The 20125-nt window shown below is 42.0% G+C and overlaps 1 protein-coding gene across 1 annotated transcript; it reads right to left on the bottom strand.

The window, feature by feature from the left end:
• Positions 1–5250: 5250 nt before the first annotated feature.
• On the bottom strand, positions 5251–7034 carry LOC138350162 (serine/arginine repetitive matrix protein 5-like). Its single transcript, XM_069300487.1, has 2 exons — positions 7022–7034; positions 5251–6743 (listed from the first exon to the last, which is right to left on the bottom strand). The coding sequence occupies exons 1-2, from the start codon at positions 7032–7034 to the stop codon at positions 5251–5253; spliced, it is 1506 nt and encodes a 501-aa protein (XP_069156588.1).
• Positions 7035–20125: the final 13091 nt, after the last annotated feature.

The following is a 20125-nucleotide window of genomic DNA, read 5'->3' as shown; positions in this document are numbered from 1 at the left end:
CCTTCTCCATCTTTTAAGTGAAACGCAACACAGAATTCTGCTCAAATGCCTCCTTCAGCTCCTGTAGATGTCTGACATCAGGTACCTGTGTAAAAATGTCGTCAACATACCTGCAGTATATGGCCGGTTTCAAGTTCATGTTGACTAAGACTTTTTGCTCGATGGTACCCATGTAGAAGTTAGCAAACAGGACACCTAGGGGAGAACCCATGGCGACCCCATCTACTTCCTTATACATGTGTCCATCCGGGCTCAAGAAGGGTGCCTCTTTAGTACAAGCTTGGAGTATAAAATATACTAATATATTCATATATATATATATATATATGTAATATATATATAATATATATAATATGCTAGGAATTTGTCACCCATTTTTGTCTTAATTTCTTTGCGAAAAATAATCAATTATTTTTGCAATTATGTGATCATTATATGTTCCTTCCGCTATCGATGGTGTTATTGATTGGTATTTTTGATAGCATGTAACTTGTGTTGTATCTTTTGTTGCGTCCTGTGTTGATTCTTGTGTTGCCTCTCTCTCTCTCTCTCTCTCTCTCTCTCTCTCTCTCTCTCTCTCTCTCTCTCTCTCTCTCTCTCTCTCTCTCTCTCTCTCTCTCTCTCTGTCTCTCTCTCTCTCTGTCTCTGTCTCTGTCTCTGTCTCTCTGTATCTCTCTCTCCTGATAGTTCTCTTCTCTATGTCTCTCTCTGCCTGTATCGTCAAGTGCTTTCTTACTTTGATACATGTGTTGCCCTCTGGTTTGCCTTTTGTGTTGCTTGCTGTGTGTCTCCTTGCATTTCCTCCTATGGGACTTTTGTTGGGTTTAGCTTTGTATGCAACCTCCTGTTTTGAGTATTGCAATCCTTTCTTGTGCTGGGTTTTATGCAGCCTTTGACAAGACGTTCATTTTTGCAAGTGATCACTTGCACTATAGCCTTGGGGTATACTTTGGGTTGAAGTATACTGTGACCTGGGGTATACTAGCTATGACCAGAAAAGATATTATGGCCTGATTCTAAAAGAGTGTGCAAATGATAAATGTCCAAATTAGCAAAATTTGAAGGCGGGGGGACAGAGACAGGAGGGAGAAACTCTAATAACCCAGTGTTGTATAAAGCCTTACCTGAAGTCTTACAACACTGGCTCTTTACTTATAGTTAAGTCTGACCGTGAAGAGAGTTTTAAGAGATCGCATGATAGGCAATAGGCGGAAAGGCCAGGTGACCGAAACTCGCCTCCTGTAACCTAAATATAATTGAATTTGAGTACAGATAGACTATGCCAGATTCGCATACTCTCACGACGAAACCCGTAGGAAGGTCTGGCGATGCATAAGGTGTTTGGGGGGAGGAATAGCAATGACAACTTAGGGAAGAGGAGAGAGGGGGGAAAGAGAAGCAACTGCAAAAGGGGAAATTAGACGGACTGAAATTATATATTATCGGTTTAGCTAAAGTGAACGAGCCGAGTAGTTCGACTGTTAGAAAGGTCAAGAATTTGTTGGAGGATTCTTGAGCTATGAAGAAGTTTTACAGAGATATGAAGCTGGGGCAGTGAGATATATATATATATATATATATATATATATATATATATATATATATATATATATATATATATATATATATATATATATATATATATATATACCAGGAAGGGAAGTAGTGGAGGTAGGCTCCATACAGTTTCAAATGTAGGTATGATAGAGCCCAATAGGTTCAGGAACCTGTACACCTCTTGATTGACAGTTGAGAGGCGGATCATCTCCCCCTCGCAAGCACAGCTAGGTGAGTATACGCAAACACACACACACACACACACACACACACACACACACACACACACACACACTCTCTCTCTCTCTCTCTCTCTCTCTCTCTCTCTCTCTCTCTCTCTCTCTCTCTCTCTCTCTCTCTCTCTCTCTCTCTCTCTCTCTCTCTCTCTCTCTCTCTCTCTCTCTCTCTCTCTCTCTCTCTCTCTCTCTCTCTCTCTCTCTTTCTGATGAGTGAACAGTGCTCTTGGGTCGTAGTTTTAAGGGCCTGGGTTCGACCCCCAGCAGAGGCAGAAACAAATGGGCAGAGTTTCTTTCACCCTAATTAAACTGTTCACATCTCATTAAATAGGTACCTGGGAGATAGACAGCTGCTACGGGCTGCTTCCTAGTGATGTGTTAGTGCGTGTGTAAGACAAATATATGTAGTAAACAAAACAGAGGACATAATAGATTGCTCAGAAAGCCGAAGTCCAAGAGCAAACAGCTCGATTCTGCAGACACAAATAGTAAACAAAGAATAAACCAAGTAAACACACACATATACTCGAGGTTCGAGGCTCCTAAGGCTGTTAGGGCTTTGAAAGGCTGACATAATTCCAGCAAATAACGTCAGTGTCGCGAGCCAGTGATCAGAGACGACCAAAGTTTACCTATTAACGAGTCGTTAAGCCCTGAGACAACCCTTACTATAGCTGCCAGTTGTGGCTTCATGGAGAGGAAGAGGGAAGGGGGGAAAGGAGAGGGAAGGGAGGACCAAGGAGGGGGCAGAGAGAGAGAGAGAGAGAGAGAATCAACGACAGGTGATAAACCGTGTATAGTAAACAAGGCTTAAAGTTAACTGGAATTGTTCTGAATTTCCTCTCTGAACTCTGAACTAGTGTGCTCAGGATCAGGGCTTTGTGTACTGTGGATTCTGCTTTGGTTATTATTTTTTCGTTGATATCTTGTATTATTGTGGGTTTTAAATTTAATAAAAATAAAAAAAATCGTGGGGCTGGTGAGCGAGAGAGAGAGAGAGAGAGAGAGAGAGAGAGAGAGAGAGAGAGAGAGAGAGAGAGAGAGAGAGAGAGAGAGAGAGAGAGAGGACCCCCAAGGCGGTGAAGTCACCTTTCATTTCAGTCTTCACTCTGTCCTGACTTTCAACTTGCAGCGGCAAGATTTCCATTTCAACTTTCACTTTTGCTTCCATTTTCTGCGCCATTTTCCATGTTTTTTTTATGAAGGAAATCTACGTCTCGGCGAGTTTATTAGTTGAATATTGTGTGTGTGCGTGTGTGTGTGTGTGTGTGTGTGTGTGCGTGTGTGTGTGTGTGTGTGTGTGTGTGTGTTTTATTCACCTAGTTATTCACCTAGTTGTGCTTGCGGGGGTTGAGCTCTGCTCTTTCACCCCGCCTCTCAACTGTCAATCAGTCAACTTTTACTAACTACTAACTTTTTTCACACACACACACACACACACACACACACACACACACACACACACACACACACACACACACACACACACACACACACACATACACACCCAGGAAGCAGCCCGTAACACCTGTCTAACTCCCAGGTACTTGTTTACTGCTAGGTAACAAGGGCATCAGGGTGAAAGAAACTCTGCCCATTTTGTTTCTCGCCGGCGACGAGAATCGAACCCCCGGACCACAGGATTACGTGTCCAGCGTGCTGTCCACTCTATTTGTGTCTGCTGGAGTGAGTTACAAATATTAGGCTTCAACGCGTATAACGTTACAACGTTTACAATAGGTCCCCCTAGTCCTACCACTTGGGCTCAACGGTAGAGCGACGGTCTCCCTTCACGCAGGTCGGCGTTCAATCCCCGACTGTGCAAGTGGTTAGGCACCATTCCTTTCCACCCGTCCCTTCCCAAATCCATATCCTGACCCCTTCCAAATGTTCAACCCGTTCTCGCAAATTTAATAAGTCAATATTGACTTATTAAATATGTGCATAGGTAACATACTTAACATAATCGTTTCCTTTGAAAAGCTTCATAGAAAACACCGACCTTACCTAACCTACTTAGTATGTTAAGATAAGCATCTTATTGCTTCGTAATTACAATTATTACCTAACCTATACCTATAATAGGATAAGTAACAATTGTAATTATGGAGCTATAAGATGCTTATTTTAACATACTAAGTAAGTTAGGTAAGGTCGGTGTTTTCTATGAAGCTTTTCAAGGGAAACTATTATGTTTAGTATGTCATCTATGCACGCAACTAATAAGTCAATATTGACTTATTAAATTTGCGAGAACGGGTTGAAATGTTATATATATATATATATATATATATATATATATATATATATATATATATATATATATATATATATATATATATATATATATATATATATATATAACATTTGGAAGGGGTCAGGATATGGATTTGATATATATTTATATATATATATATATATATATATATATATATATATATATATATATATATATATATATATATATATATATATTTTCCCTTTCCCCCTAGGCTCTTATGTTGCAGGTTTGAAGAGAGCCTCACACGCTACTGGAAGGGGGGCGGGGGGGGGGGGGGAGGGGGGAACCCTATTCATTTGTTCCTCTGGTGATTGACTTTTCAGTTCGAAGCCTTTGAGAATCCTCCCTTTCTTGACTATTAATTTTCAATTCCCATCTTCATCACTTTACAATTGCCAGGATTGGATTCTGGAAACCATCTGCGAGACAACTCTTGTAGCTTGTTCAGGTGATCCTATCAGTCACATGTGTCAATTTCCACACACACACACACACATATGTTACATAATAATATTTCTTAATAACATGTGCCAACATTTTATTGCTTTTTTTGTTTGCGTTCTCCTACCACTTTTAATGGTTTATCTTCTATTCCTTTTATCTCTAAAATAAATAGCGTAGGGCTGTTCTCGCTTTTCACAGGTCTACGGTCGTTCCAAGACTCTAACAACTTTCTTGCTTAACAGCTGGTCACGTCTCGGGTCTCTGGAGTTTCCCACTCTCTGTTTCTTGCCTCGACATCACTTCTTAAGAGAGAGAGAGAGAGAGAGAGAGAGAGAGAGAGAGAGAGAGAGAGAGAGAGAGAGAGAGAGAGAGAGAGAGAGAGGGTGCTTGAGAGAAAGCTGTCTCGCTTGGATAAATGACTTATGTGGGTATTGAAGCGGGTAGCTTGCTTATCGCTCCGAGCGAGATATTGACGGTAAGATCGAAACTATTTTTGTGTTCCCATCCCGCGGGGAAATCGTTCGATCGTTCACCGTATCGTGCGCCAAACATGAGGAAGTGGGTATTTATCGTCAAGAGATTTATCCCCTCTGAAAGACTTGTGTGTGTGTGTGTGTGTGTGTGTGTGTGTGTGTGTGTGTGTGTGTGTGTGTGTGTGTGTGTGTGTGTGTGTGTGTCTTTTATGTACCGCGAATCACGAAAGACGGGAAGACGGATGCTTTTTTGACATGGTTACATCAGCGTAATGTATTCGTCTCTTGTAGGTGATGTCTCGTGTAGGTGACGTCTCTTGTAGGTGACGTCTCTTGTAGGTGACGTCTCTTGTAGGTGATGTCTCTTGTCGGTGACGTCTCTTGTAGGTGATGTCTCTTGTCGGTGACGTCTCTTGTAGGTGATGTCTCTTGTAGGTGATGTCTCTTGTAGGTGATGTCTCTTGTCGGTGACGTCTCTTGTAGGTGATGTCTCTTGTAGGTGATGTCTCTTGTAGGTGATGTCTCTTGTAGGTGATGTCTCTTGTAGGTGATGTCTCTTGTAGGTGATGTCTCTTGTAGGTGATGTCTCTTGTAGGTGATGTCTCTTGTAGGTGACGTCTCTTGTAGGTGACGTCTCTTGTAGGTGATGTCTCTTGTAGATGACGTCTCTTGTAGGTGATGTCTCTTGTAGGTGATGTCTCTTGTAGGTGATGTCTCTTGTAGGTGATGTCTCTTGTAGGTGATGTCTCTTGTAGGTGACGTCTCTTGTAGGTGACGTCTCTTGTAGGTGATGTCTCTTGTAGATGACGTCTCTTGTAGGTGACGTCTCTTGTAGGTGATGTCTCTTGTAGGTGATGTCTCTTGTAGGTGACGTCTCTTGTAGGTGACGTCTCTTGTAGGTGACGTCTCTTGTAGGTGATGTCTCTTGTAGGTGATGTCTCTTGTAGGTGACGTCTCTTGTAGGTGATGTCTCTTGTAGGTGATGTCTCTTGTAGGTGATGTCTCTTGTAGGTGATGTCTCTTGTAGGTGATGTCTCGTGTAGGTGACGTCTCTTGTAGGTGATGTCTCGTGTAGGTGACGTCTCTTGTAGGTGACGTCTCTTGTAGGTGATGTCTCTTGTAGGTGATGTCTCTTGTAGGTGACGTCTCTTGTCGGTGATGTCTCTTGTAGGTGATGTCTCTTGTAGGTGATGTCTCTTGTCGGTGATGTCTCTTGTCGGTGATGTCTCTTGTCGGTGATGTCTCTTGTAGGTGATGTCTCTTGTAGGTGATGTCTCTTGTAGGTGACGTCTCTTGTAGGTGATGTCTCTTGTAGGTGATGTCTCTTGTAGGTGATGTCTCTTGTAGGTGATGTCTCTTGTAGGTGATGTCTCTTGTAGGTGACGTCTCTTGTAGGTGACGTCTCTTGTAGGTGATGTCTCTTGTAGGTGATGTCTCTTGTAGGTGATGTCTCTTGTAGGTGATGTCTCTTGTAGGTGATGTCTCTTGTAGGTGATGTCTCTTGTAGGTGATGCCTCTTGTAGGTGATGTCTCTTGTCGGTGATGTCTCTTGTCGGTGATGTCTCTTGTAGGTGATGTCTCTTGTCGGTGATGTCTCTTGTCGGTGATGTCTCTTGTCGGTGATGTCTCTTGTCGGTGATGTCTCTTGTCGGTGATGTCTCTTGTAGGTGATGTCTCTTGTCGGTGATGTCTCTTGTCGGTGACGTCTCTCGTAGGCGACGACGCTTACGGGGGCCCCCTTAGCGCGAGAGACTGGAAAGAACGGGATGAAATTGGCAAAAAAATCCCACTCCCATATACTATGGGTGAGGAGTCACCGATGCCGCTCTATATAGCAATTGTATGAAGCAATATCCACACGAGGCAAGACGACTTGTGTGTGTACCCATGAACCCATGACAGGGACGCCTAGGAGGACCCGCCCCATCGTCACTGTAACACTAGTATTGCTCTACAGAATGGAGGGGAACTCACCACTCAACTACAGACCTGGGGGGCCAGATTCACGAAGCACTTACGCAAGCACTTACGAACTTTGTCCATCTTTTGTCAGTCTTTGGCGGCTTTGTTTGCGATTATTAAACAGTTAATGAGCTCCGAAGCACCAGGAGGCGGTTTATAACAATAACAACAGTTGATTTGGCAAGTTTTCACGCTTGTAAACTATTTAATTAATGTAAGCAAAGCCGTTACAGATTGAGGAAAGATGTACACGTTCGTAAGTGCTTGTGAAACTGTTTCGTGAATCTGCCCCCCCCTCCGCCCTGATCGAGGCATCTGACAAACTTACTACGCAAAGTTCTGAGGAAAATAATGCTAAAAAGGGACTATTAGAATATCAAACAAGGTTAAACTTCAGGAGGTTTTGACTCAAGATATCTTGTTACGACGGCAGAAAGATTGAAGCCAGATAAGTTGATAAATATTAGATAAGTTTGTTATATTTATGTACTGGCAGAGAGTGTTTGACATCGTCCTACTCAAGAAGCTCCTATTGAAGCATGAGTAAGGGGGGGGGGGGGGGAATATAGGCTCGTCACGAGCACAGTTCTCTATATGTAAATAATGCAGGAGATGAGACACACCTCACAGAGTCACTAATCACCGAGGCTGTCAATTGAATAATTAGTTTATACTAATTATCCATCAAATTATATATATATATATATATATATATATATATATATATATATATATATATATAAATATATATATATATATATATACCTCACAGCTGTAATTCTAAAACTTTAGCTTGACGTCCAGCATGGTTATCTTGAGGTTATCTTGAGGTTATCGTGAGGTTTTCTTGAGATTATTTCAGGGCTTAGCGTCCCCGCGGCCCGGTCCTCGATCAGGCCTCCTTTTTTTTTTTGCTACACACCCTCAGGAAGCAGCCCGTAGCAGCTGTCTAACTCCCAGGTACCTATTTACTCCTAGGTGAACAGATACATCAGGGTGAAAGAAACTCTATCCATTTGTTTCTTAAGGTTGTCACCCTTGTAACACAAGGTTTTGCAACAACACCTGTAATGAAATGTTTTATGTAAAACATAGCCAAACATAAGATCTAAACCTAAATCTAAATTATACAATTAAACATTGATAGTTTCTTCCTCCTACGACGCTGTTGTGACTTTCTCTACAGTAAATAAGGAACTGTAAATTGACGTAAACACAATCATATATAACTGGACAACAATTAATGAATAAAGTTTTCGATTTGATTTCAATCAGCACAAATTAGAACTGTATGATACTTCTGCAAGATTATGCTATTGTTCAAGCCAGACAGTGGCTAAAAGGCTTCACACAAAGCTGTTTTTTTAAATAAATGGCAACCAGGCTTCAACACAAGCAAATGGCCACCAGGCTTCAACACAAGCAAATGGCCACCAGGCTTCATCACAAGTAAATGGCCACCAGGCTTCAACGCAAGCAAATGGCCACCAGGCTTCAACGCAAGCAAATGGCCACCAGGTTTCAACACAAGCAAATGGCCACCAGGTTTCATCACAAGCAAATGGCCACAAGGTTTCAACACAAGCAAATGGCCACCAGGTTTCATCACAAGTAAATGGCCACCAGGTTTCAACGCAAGGAAATGGCCACCAGGTTTCAACACAAGCAAATGGCTACCAGGCTTTATCACAAGCAAATGGCTACCAGGCTTCATCACAAGCAAATGGCCACCAGGCTTCAACACAAGCAAATGGCCACCAGGCTTCAACACAAGCAAACTTTCCAAGTCATGAAGACGGAGACATTTGAAAAAAAGGGACAGAGGAACAGCCCACACTTAAGAGGACGACCTTACCAGTGTCAGTAAGTGGAAAAAGTTCATGAGTAAACAGCTTCGCACTTCTCAAAGGAGGCACACACACACACACACACATACACACACACACACACACACACACACACACACACACACACACACACACACACACACACACACGACCAAGCAGCGAAAACTTCACCCAGAACAAGGCAGGGCACAGACCATTGTGCTTCAGGATATATCCTAAGCCAATGAACGCCACAGGAGCCTTTGGGAACGTATACACACACACACACATACGTTGTGTGTGTGTGTTTGTGTGTGTACACAATTGTGAGCATACACAATTGCACACACACACATAAAACCCACTGTTTACTGCAGACACCGAATCAGTGTTGGAATACGTAGCACCCACATGGAACCTCAACCTCATAAAACGCAAATCCAGAAAGTGCCGAGATATCCCCACGAAGGGTTGTCTCCAAGGCTGAACACGACGTGAATTAAGGAATGGAGAACAAGTAAGGGGATATCCAAACTAACCAATAAATTATGTAGAATGAGAGATTTCACCTACACCTCAGGAGGATACACACACACACACACAGAAGTTTTGTGCTTCTTGGTGTATGTACACTGATAGTATACTTTTATCCTGCAGTATATTCAGGACTTAAAGTATATTTATAGTTTGCTTACTAATCTCTTTTGATGGTTGATGCGCCCTTCAGCTCAACACTAAACCAAATTCACACATGATTGTTGTACATGCAAGATCATTCCTGCTCATGCAAGATCATTCCTGCTCATGCACATGCAAGATCAAGACATTAGAGTAATCAACCGATATAGCTACAATGGCGGCGCAACAGAGCTAGAGCTCGACCCGTGAAACGCATCAATGAAAGTACACACACGCACACACACGCACGCAATCCTGCACCCGGACAAGCACTCTCCATAGTTGAGCTTCCGAGCCGTCAAAGGGTTAACTCCAAGCACACAAACACACACATTGCAGCGCTTGCCTTTCTAGGGAGAGAGAGAGAGAGAGAGAGAGAGAGAGAGAGAGAGAGAGAGAGAGAGAGAGAGAGAGAGAGAGAGAGAGAGAGAGAGAGAGAGAGAGAGAGATCGCCCTTTGTGTGAGGTGAAGGTGGGAGAGAGAAAGGCGGTCGTAATCGATCACGCGAACCTGGCGAATTGCAAGCGTACCTCTCTCTCTCTCTCTCTCTCTTTCCCAAACTTAAGTGGATTTACGAACAAATTGCTTGCGAGCGCCCGCATAAGAGTGGTATCAGGTTTCTCATTAAACGAGGATTCAAACGGCCTGAAGTGTGATGTCTGAGAACATAAAAAATACTCTTTTAAACTCGTGTTAAATCATTATTTTTGTTTCAATATTTGCTGATTTCCTGTTGATAGTAGTGTACAGGTCGATCTTTTTAGGCAGAGTTGTCCGGCTTGGCTTAGTAAGCAAGGATCGCAAAGGTCAAAGTAAGCATAATTTTAGCTTTCTAATTTTTGTTATATCTTGTCCGGAAATTTTTGTGTATAAAAATAACAGCTTATTGATGAATTTGACGATAACATGTTATCATTGAAAATTGGCTGAATTGTGCCTAAACAGTTCTAAGGAATAATTGGCCTATTTAGGCTAAATGAACTTCATAAACTTCATTTAGTTCTCACTGAATAATGAATTGAAGTGAATGTGTCTATCAATGCATCAGAAAAAAAAACAATTGAAGAATAAAAAGAATCATTAGAAGAGGAATTCAGAAACTACCTAAAGAGCAAGACATATATATATATATATATTATATATTATACGTTTATAATTATATTTTTATATAAGTGAATGACGTTAGGCCTGAGGAGGCTGTAGAGGAGAGGCAGTTTTAATTGGCGATTACTCAAGTAATCCCAATGATTAGATTCTCATAAACCTTAATTTACATGTAATTTATGGCCCAGCAGTATTTCATGTCTTACTACCATTATTCCGGCTAATCCTCACTTCTAATCCCAGGCCAATGCTAATCCCAACTTTTTAATCCCAGTAACTGAACCTAACGGCTAAAAATGTCAACTGATTCTAGCAGGTATTTTCAAACAGCTAAATTCAACAGTTAACCCAACAACTAATCCCAACATCTAATCCAAGCAACTAATCCCATCAGTTAACTCCAAAAGTTTAACTCAACAGCTAATCCCAGCAGCTAATCACAAACAGCTTTTCTAGCATCTAATTTCGACAGCTAATCCCAACAGTTAATTCCAACAGTTCATCACAGCACCTTATCCCAACAACTAATCCTAGTAGATAATCCCCTATCCCTAATCCTAACAGCTAATCCAAACAGGTAAGCCCAACTGTCAAGTCCAACAACTGATAGCAGCAGCTAATCCAAACTGCTAGTCCAAACATCTAATCCAATCAGCTAATCTCAAAAGCTAGTTCCAACAGTTAAACCCAACAGCTAATCTCAACAATTAAGCTTCCTTTATTCCTAATGATTAAATCCAATATATATATATATAATCCCGACAGATTATCCCAAGAATTAAATATAATAGTTAATCCTAAATTAGCCAATTTCAAACATCGTATCCCAAAGAGGTAATTCCAACATGAATATCTCTCTCCACTTTAATATCTGCATGACGACACAGATAACTTTAATGATACAGCTAAATGGTTCCGTGATGTTTACATAGACACGTTGCAAACGCTAATCATAATGTTTAATAACACACGACCCGCTTCAGGTACCGTGTGTGTGTGTGTGTGTGTGTGTGTGTGTGTGTGTGTGTGTGTGTGTGTGTGTGTGTGTGTGTGTGTACTCACCTAGTACTCACTTAGTTGTATTTGCGGGGGGGGGGGGGGGGGGTTGAGCTCTGGCTCTTTGGTCTTGCCTCTCAACCGTCAATCAACAGGTGTACAGGTTCCTGAGCTTATTGGGCTCTATCATATCTACACTTGAAACTGTGTATGGAGTCAGCCTCCACCACATCACTTCCTAATGCATTCCATTTGTCAACCACTCTGACACTAAAAAAGTTCTTTCTAATATCTCTGTGGCTCATTTGGGCACTCAGTTTCCACCTGTGTCCCCTTGTGTGTGTGTGTGTGTGTGTGTGTGTGTGTGTGTGTGTGTGTGTGTGTGTGTGTGTGTGTGTGTGTGTGTGTGTGTGTGTGTGTGTGTGTGTGTGTTTCTTCATTATTCAGCCTGACAGCTGAGTGGATAGCGCTCGGGATTCGTAGTCATGAGGTTCCGTGTTCGATCCCCGGTGGAGGCGGAAACAAATGGGCAGAGTTTCTTTCACCCTGATATCCTTGTTCACCTAGCAGTAAATAGGTACCTGGGGGGGTTTTGACAGCTGCTACGGGCTGCTTCCAGGGGGGGGTGCAACAAAAAGGAGGCCTGGTCGAGGACCGGGCCGCGGGGACGCCAAGCTCCGAAATCATCTCAAGATAACCTCAAGATCCCATAACCCCATTCTTTTCGTCTCTCCTACTTCCCCCATTTATCCACCATCCTCCCTCTTCCACTCATAACCCCCCCCCCCCCCCCCCCCGCTCGTATGCGAATGGAACGTTCTGTCAAAATTTCAAAGGAATCGATGAAGAACTTTCGGAGATTAGCGATTTTGAACGAACGAACATTAACATTTTCTTTATATAGATATAAGTTGGTACACCATATACTGAAGCTTGCAAAGCGACAATCCCAAACTCATAATGATATTCACCAAAAAAAATCCATAATTGAGATTCATGAAAAACCTGCCAGGAGCACAATAGACATTCTTCCAATGTATGCAATGCAATCCAGCAATGTTATCATCTTTGATGATAACAATGCAATGTTATCATCTTTCCTACTGGCAGATAGACGGAGTGGTGTCATTGGCTAAAACAAAGCGGTTTTGGAGTAGTTTCATAGACAATAAATGGGAGAAATATACATAGTATTATTAATCGCTAGTAGACAATTGGCGTCGAAATTGATTACGAAAGCATTCGTGCTGATGGCCATGACGTCACTGCTGGTAAACATGACGTCATTCATTAGGCGGGTTCCTCACCCCCTCCATCCCCCCCCCCCCCCCCTCCACACGGCACGTGGAGTGGACGTCAGCTGATTTGCGTAAACAAACACGCTGGATAAAAACATGCCGTCATTCTTAATTAATGCCTCCTTTTACTGAATAATAATCCCCCTCCCCTTTTCCATTCTCATAATAGGTTTGAGTGGTTATAAAGCCTATCGACACGTTGTACGTATACCTTGAAATACATTTAGGGGGGGTTCACGGGGATCAGTGACCGCGTGGCCCGGTCTCTGATCAGCCGTGGGTAGCCAAGGCATGTATAATGGAGTAACCACAACTTCGTTGATGAGGATGATAAATGAAATATTTAGTCCCATGATATATAAATATTTCCAAGAAATATTTATTTTTAATGTTTTTAATAATATTTATTTCCACGATATATAAATTGTCAACCACACGTTGGCAATTTATATACCGAGGGGCGTGGATCACTAATGTGCTTAGTGGCGTCCGGGGAACGTATACAATGGCACTACAGTGGTAGAGGTTCTACCTCAAGCTTGTGGGGTACCCGGTTCGAATCTCATAGTGCCCACTTTGGTAGAGGTTCTACCTCAAGCTTGTGGGGTACCCGGTTCGAATCTCATAGTGCCCACTTTGGTAGAGGTTCTACCTCAAGCTTGTGGGGTACCCGGTTCGAATCTCATAGTGCCCAAGTGATCGAAATATATACATACATCACAAAGAAATCCAAATAACCTGATATATCAATGAGAAATTCATGCTTTGGCAATGGGGGTGACTTGAACCGGCGTTCTGGTGATTCCCAGACAACTGCCTTAACCCTCACTCCCCCCCCCCCTCGGCGACGATTGGGCAAAGACCGACTATCCAGGAACTATCCTGAATTGACTGAGAGGTTCTGGAGGCCCAAACTGGAGCCCAATAATAATTATTACAGAGCCCAATTATTATTATTACGTTATAATTATTATTATTATCTTCTACAACCTTTTGTTCCACTCTGGAACATCTTCAGGTAGAGAACATACAAAGTTGTTGTTGCTGCTCTAAATTCAGCTACTCAGAACAAAAAGTTACAAGTAGCACGGGCTATGGTGAGCCCGTAATCTGTAAAAGGTGCAAATTTATCTTAAATACACAAGTGAAAGAGGAGAAAGAGGCATCGGTTCATCTCACCCTTATCATACCCATTCCTGGCTCACGAGTACTCTAGGGTAAAGAGCGACGAACTATAGTAAGATTCTCAAGCAAAAGAGGAGATAGAGAGACAGCACTTCATAGAGATAGAGACAGCATTTCATAGAGACAGAGACAGCATTTCATAGAGATAGAGACAGCATTTCATAGAGATAGAGACAGCATTTCATAGAGAGAGAGACAGCATTTCATAGAGATAGAGAGACAGCATTTCATAGAGATAGAGAGACAGCATTTCATAGAGATAGAGAGACAGCATTTCATAGAGATAGAGAGACAGCATTTCATAGAGATAGAGAGACAGCATTTCATAGAGATAGAAACAGCATTTCATAGAGATATGAAGAGCTTCTTGATAGTCAAAGACTGTGGAGTCTACCCATCCTTCCTCCTCTTGATTTCTGTCAACTTATTTTCTGTGTGTGTGTATATGTGTGTGGGAAGAGAGAGAGAGAGAGAGAGAGAGAGAGAGAGAGAGAGAGAGAGAGAGAGAGAGAGAGAGAGAGAGAGAGAGAGAGAGGAGACTGAGGTAAATAGAAGAGAGCAGGGCAGGAAAGGTGGGTTCTTCACTTCACGGGGCGAAGGGTAATATGCACTTAAGATATTTTAAAAGCTCCTTCCAGAGGCAGAAGCGTGGTTAAACCCGAGATGATGGCAAGAGGCGAGAACTGCTATAAACCTAGAGAATTTCCCCCGATAAACCCCACCAAAAATCCCGGTCCTCTTGGGAAAAAAAATCGACGGATTTCTGTAAATAACTGGATAGATCGTTTTTAAAATATATTTTGCTTTTAATTTAAGACAGAAAGATGGATAAAAAACGGGTATAAAGACAGATTTTAAACGCATGCAAAGATAAGTAATTTTTGGGGGTAATTGTTTTCACTCTTTTTTTTATGTAATGTTTATCTGAGTTACTGGGTAAGAGTCATGAATTGAAATTAATAATAAGAGTCAATTGAAACGAGTACCCTCATCTTTCCAACGAGGTGATGGGCAATTCACGAAGCCTTTTCTCGTAACTCATTCTTCGTAGTTCTAGATTGACTTTTTTGCCATTTTTGCCAGCCTTCATAAGCACTCATTTAATGAGGAACCATTCGAACACAGGGAGAGAGAGAGAGTGAAGCACTGTTCGAGAAAAATTCGAACGTAATCAGTTTTGAAACTACGACTTTAAGTTACAACTATTAACTACTGCTACAACTATTGGCACCATATCTCTTCTACTACTACGACCTCTGTATACCTGTCACCTACCAGTACAACCACCATATATCTCCTATCCGTACGACCATCACATCTAAAGTACCACCACCACATCTCCTCCAGTACGACTACCGAATCTCCAGTAGGACCACCACATCTATCAGTACAACCACTGCCTCTCCTACCACCACGACCACCAAATCTCTCCTACCAGTACGACCACCACAACAAACATCATCAACCAGGAAACACTGGGTTTTAGTATCAGAATGGAGCACCCCCCTTGGAAGGGGAGGGGGGGAGGGGGTTATCATAACAAAGTGTCCCCTCACTGTGGTCACCTCTCACTCTGGTCACTCCTCACTATGGTCACCCTAGACAGCAATACTATAGTCATTGGCAAGCCTGGCTGTCCCAACCCATCCACGAGGTTTGGAATCGAAGGCACTACTCCGCTATGAAACCCTCGTTTACAGCAAAGATGGGTCGGTATTCTCTGCTGAGACTGTTGTTATTCGGGACCTATAAGAAAGTCCGCATCATATATATATATATATATATATATATATATATATATATATATATATATATATATATATATATATATATATATATATATATATATATATATGTTTCATTGAATATGACCGCATGTTCTGTATTTATTATTTTCTGGTTTAGGGCTTCTATCCCTCTAACTATTTTCTTAGCATCAGGGCTTAATTGGAATAGGAGTTCTCCAAAACTCATTTTCGTACTTTTAAGGTGAAGAAAAGAAGTGATTTACTATAGAGTGTATTACACTTATTTGTATAATTTGCACGACGTTTCGAACCTCCATGGTTCATTCTCAAGTGAACAGATCTTACAATACTAGTTGATTTTATACCCGCATTAGGTCAGGTGATAATACAATGAAGGTGAAAAACATGGGGGGAAACATAAGGGATAAACATGGGGGGAAACATAAGGGATAAACATAGGGGCTGCAGAAGGCTTATTGGCCCATACGAGGCATCTCCTATCTAAACACAAAGATTAATCCAGTGTAATTGGCCTGTTATGTTGGACATTGTCTTCTGTGTTGGCATCGATATGTTCTTGTCTTGTCCTTACTCTCATGGTGGGTAGAGTAAATAGTTCCGTGATTTGGGTGTTCATGGTAGGTCGCTCTATTCTTATGTGAATTGCCTCAAGAATTTGTAATCTTCTTGAATCTTGGGTTTTGTCTATTATGCAAGTATTCTTGTTCAACATTTCTCTTGTTCTAACAAGAGAAATTACACTGGATTAATTACATTACACTTGGGCCAATTACACTGGATTACAATTTTTTTTAATTGGAGTTAAAATTAACATAGATATATGACAGAACCTAACCAACCCTACCTAACCTAACCTAACCTATCTTTATAGGTTAGGTTAGGTAGCCGAAAAAGTTAGGTTAGGTTAGGTTAGGTAGGTTAGGTAGTCGAAAAACAATTAATTCATAAAAACTTGGCTTATTAGGCAAATCGGGCCCAGCATAGTAGGCTGAGAAGTGCGTTCTGGCTACTAGGTATATATATATATATATATATATATATATATATATATATATATATATATATATATATATATATATATATGTCACAGGACGAGGTGGGGATGAGGATGGATGGAGGGTGGGGGGAAGGGGGGAGGAGGAGGAGGTGAGTGTAGGGATAGGGGAGTGAAAAAGGATAGGCGGAAGTGGCGACCCAACCAGGTTGTTGACTCTGGTCAGCCATTAGCCGCGTCAACAAACAACGGAGGGAACCACTATGGTGTTTAGAGAGAGAGAGGTCAAGCCGATGGTCAACTGTGACCCCGACCCCCCCCCCTATAATGACCTGGAGCGGCACAACAGTTTATGACACGCTCTTGAATTGCTGTTCCTGTGTACTTAGCGCCGTATACCTGAGCATAGAACAACATATGTCATCTTGAGGTTATCTTGAGATGATTTCGGGGCTTTAGTGTCCCCGCGGCCCGGTCCTCGACCAGGCCTCCACCCCCCAGGAAGCAGCCCGTGACAGCTGACTAACACCCAGGTACCTATTTTACTGCTAGGTAACAGGGGCATAGGATGAAAGAAACTCTCCCCATGTTTTCTCTCTGGCGCCTAGGATCGAATCCAGGACCACAGAATCACAAGTCCAGTGTGCTGTCCGCTCGGCCGACCGGCTCCCAACAGACTAGATGTGTCCGACAGACTAGATGTGGACAGAGCCCAGTAGGCTCAGAAACCTGTACACCAGTTCATTGACAGTTGAGAGGCGAGACCAAAGAGCCAGAGCTCAACCCCCGCAAGCACAACTTGGTGAGTACAACTTGGGGAATTCATCCTTAATATCGGTGTTCTTATAGTCGTTCTTATCTTGTCTTATTCCGTTCTTATCGCTACTGTGCCTCCCACCGCTCCATCTTGCGGTTCCCGTTCTCTTTGTCTTCCCTTCTGTCTCCCCCGCTGTTCTTTTCTTTCCGGCACCTCCCCATCCCTTCCTCAACCACTTGGGACCCTCCCCAACCACTTCGGCCACTCCCAATTTCCTCTCCAAACTCCCCATTCCTTCCCCAAACTCCCCATTCCATCCCCAAACTCGTCATTCCCTCTCCAAACTCCCCATTCCCTCCCTAAACTCCCCATTCCCTCCCCAAACTCCCCATTCCCTTCCTAAACTCCCCATTCCCTCCCTAAACTCCCCATATCCTCTCCAAACTCCCCATTCCCTCCCCAAACTCCCCATTCCATTCCCAAACTCCCCATTCCCTTTCCAAACTCTCCATTCCCTTCCCAAACTCCCTATTCCCTTCCCAAACTTCCCATTCCCTCCCCAAACTCCCCATTCCCTTCCCAAACTCCCCAATCCCTTCCCTAACTCCCCATTCCCTCCCCAAACTCCCCATTCCCTCCCCAAACTCCCCATTCCCTCCCCAATCCCTTCCCTAACTCCCCATTCCCTTCCCAAACTCCCCATTCCCTTCCCAAACTCCCCATTCCCTTCCCAAACTCCCCATTCCATTCCCAAACTCCCCATTCCCTCCCCAAACTCCCCATTCCATTCCCAAACTCCCCATTCCCTTCCCAAACTTCCCATTCCCTCCCCAAACTCCCCATTCCCTTCCCAAACTCCCCATTCCCTTCCCAAACTCCCCATTCCCTTCCCAAACTCCCCATTTCCTTCCCAAACTCCCCATTTCCTTCCCAAACTCCCCATTCCATCCACAAACTCTCCGGTTCCTTCCCTCTACGCGTCCGCTCAAATGGCCAAGTTGATTACCATTTGGAGAGCTGTTATGATTGGTCATAACTAGTCGCAGTAATTACCTCTGAAGTAGTTACCGGTAGTATGGAGAGAGAGTTTGATAAACGAGTCATTTATAAACGCAGAAAGAGACGAGATTAACAGCTATAATTGAGACACAAAAATGAGGATCACGTCCTTTTAAGAATGATTTTGACGGTAAATGCAGAGAGTCATATATTGGGATCAGTCAGCCGGGGGTACTTTAACCTCATACTCTGTTTCATGAGTGTAAATTCCATAAGAAACAGATGGATTAGTGAGTGTGTGTGTGTGTGTTTCAATTTATCTCTTTCCTGTGCCGTTCCAGGCGAGGAAGGTGCTATTGGAATGCATAATTTTCTAGAGGAGGCTTCAGTACGCCTAATCCATTCGTGAAGGTCGAGGTGGTAGACTCACATGCCGTTATAAAGTTCAGTTTACACTCTGAGGAAGTGAAGACAATGTGTGAACTAAGCTGCGGTACACTTAATGACGGTTCACTTTCAATGGTCGAGTACCTCTCTAAACGCTCATTAATGACACTAAATAAAACGATACCTCGAACACTGTTTATGTAGGACAGACGTAAATCTGTGTATTTATGGATTTATGTATGTAGGTTAAATTAGCATTTTTTAAAGCACTACAATCACCTTCTGTGGTTGATTGTTCAACAAATCACTGATTTATATGTTTAACAGATATCTAACTCTATCCATGGAGGACAGAAGAAAGTGTATATATTCTGGTTAGCATTGTAAATGTGTGGCCACGTCTGTGGTAGAAAATAATAATAATAATTACAGATGAAAAATAAATGGCCGAGTGACAGGTGTCCTTTATGTTAATAATTGAGTAACCGGTGTCTTGTAACGTGACTTTAAAAGCTTAAATAACAGGTACTTTACCTGATCTAGTAACAGGTGCCATTCAATAATTGACCAATAATAATTCTCATCAATTAAAAACTAATCTTTTTTTTTAGAAGCACCTGTATATTTTAAATGAATAATAACTGTAATATACATCTGGTGGAATTTTCACACCTGCATCTAAAGTCTTGTTTTAAAGGGATTAATATATAAAATTTATCCAGTAGACAAAATAAATGCCGGAGTTTAGACAGTAAGTGGTGTACCTTTCTGTACCTTTCTGTACCTTACTGTATCTTACTGTTTTACTTACTGTTTACTTTACTTACTGACTGTTTTACTGCCCTGTTTAAGGACAGCAAAACCTTCATACAGAATGAACCAAATAAGAATTGATTATTTACTAAAGTCTGTATCAACAATATTTACCCAAAAACGCGGATAGAATACTGACCGTGTGCTCTGAAATTATGTGTGTGTGTTATATATATATATATATATATATATATATATATATATATATATATATATATATATATATATATATATATATATATATATATATATATGTATATTATTTATGCTGGAACTCCGTATCCAGCATACATAACCCTGTGTCTAGTTAAAACGCAATGGCTAGTTGCAATAGTTATTTCACTCCCAAGTCAGTTATAAGTGGCC

This window comes from Procambarus clarkii, chromosome 44 (assembly GCF_040958095.1).
Source record: "Procambarus clarkii isolate CNS0578487 chromosome 44, FALCON_Pclarkii_2.0, whole genome shotgun sequence".
Taxonomy (NCBI): domain Eukaryota; kingdom Metazoa; phylum Arthropoda; class Malacostraca; order Decapoda; family Cambaridae; genus Procambarus; species Procambarus clarkii.
The sequence above is the reverse complement of the archived record's forward strand: the minus strand, read 5'-3'. Positions and strand labels throughout refer to the sequence as shown.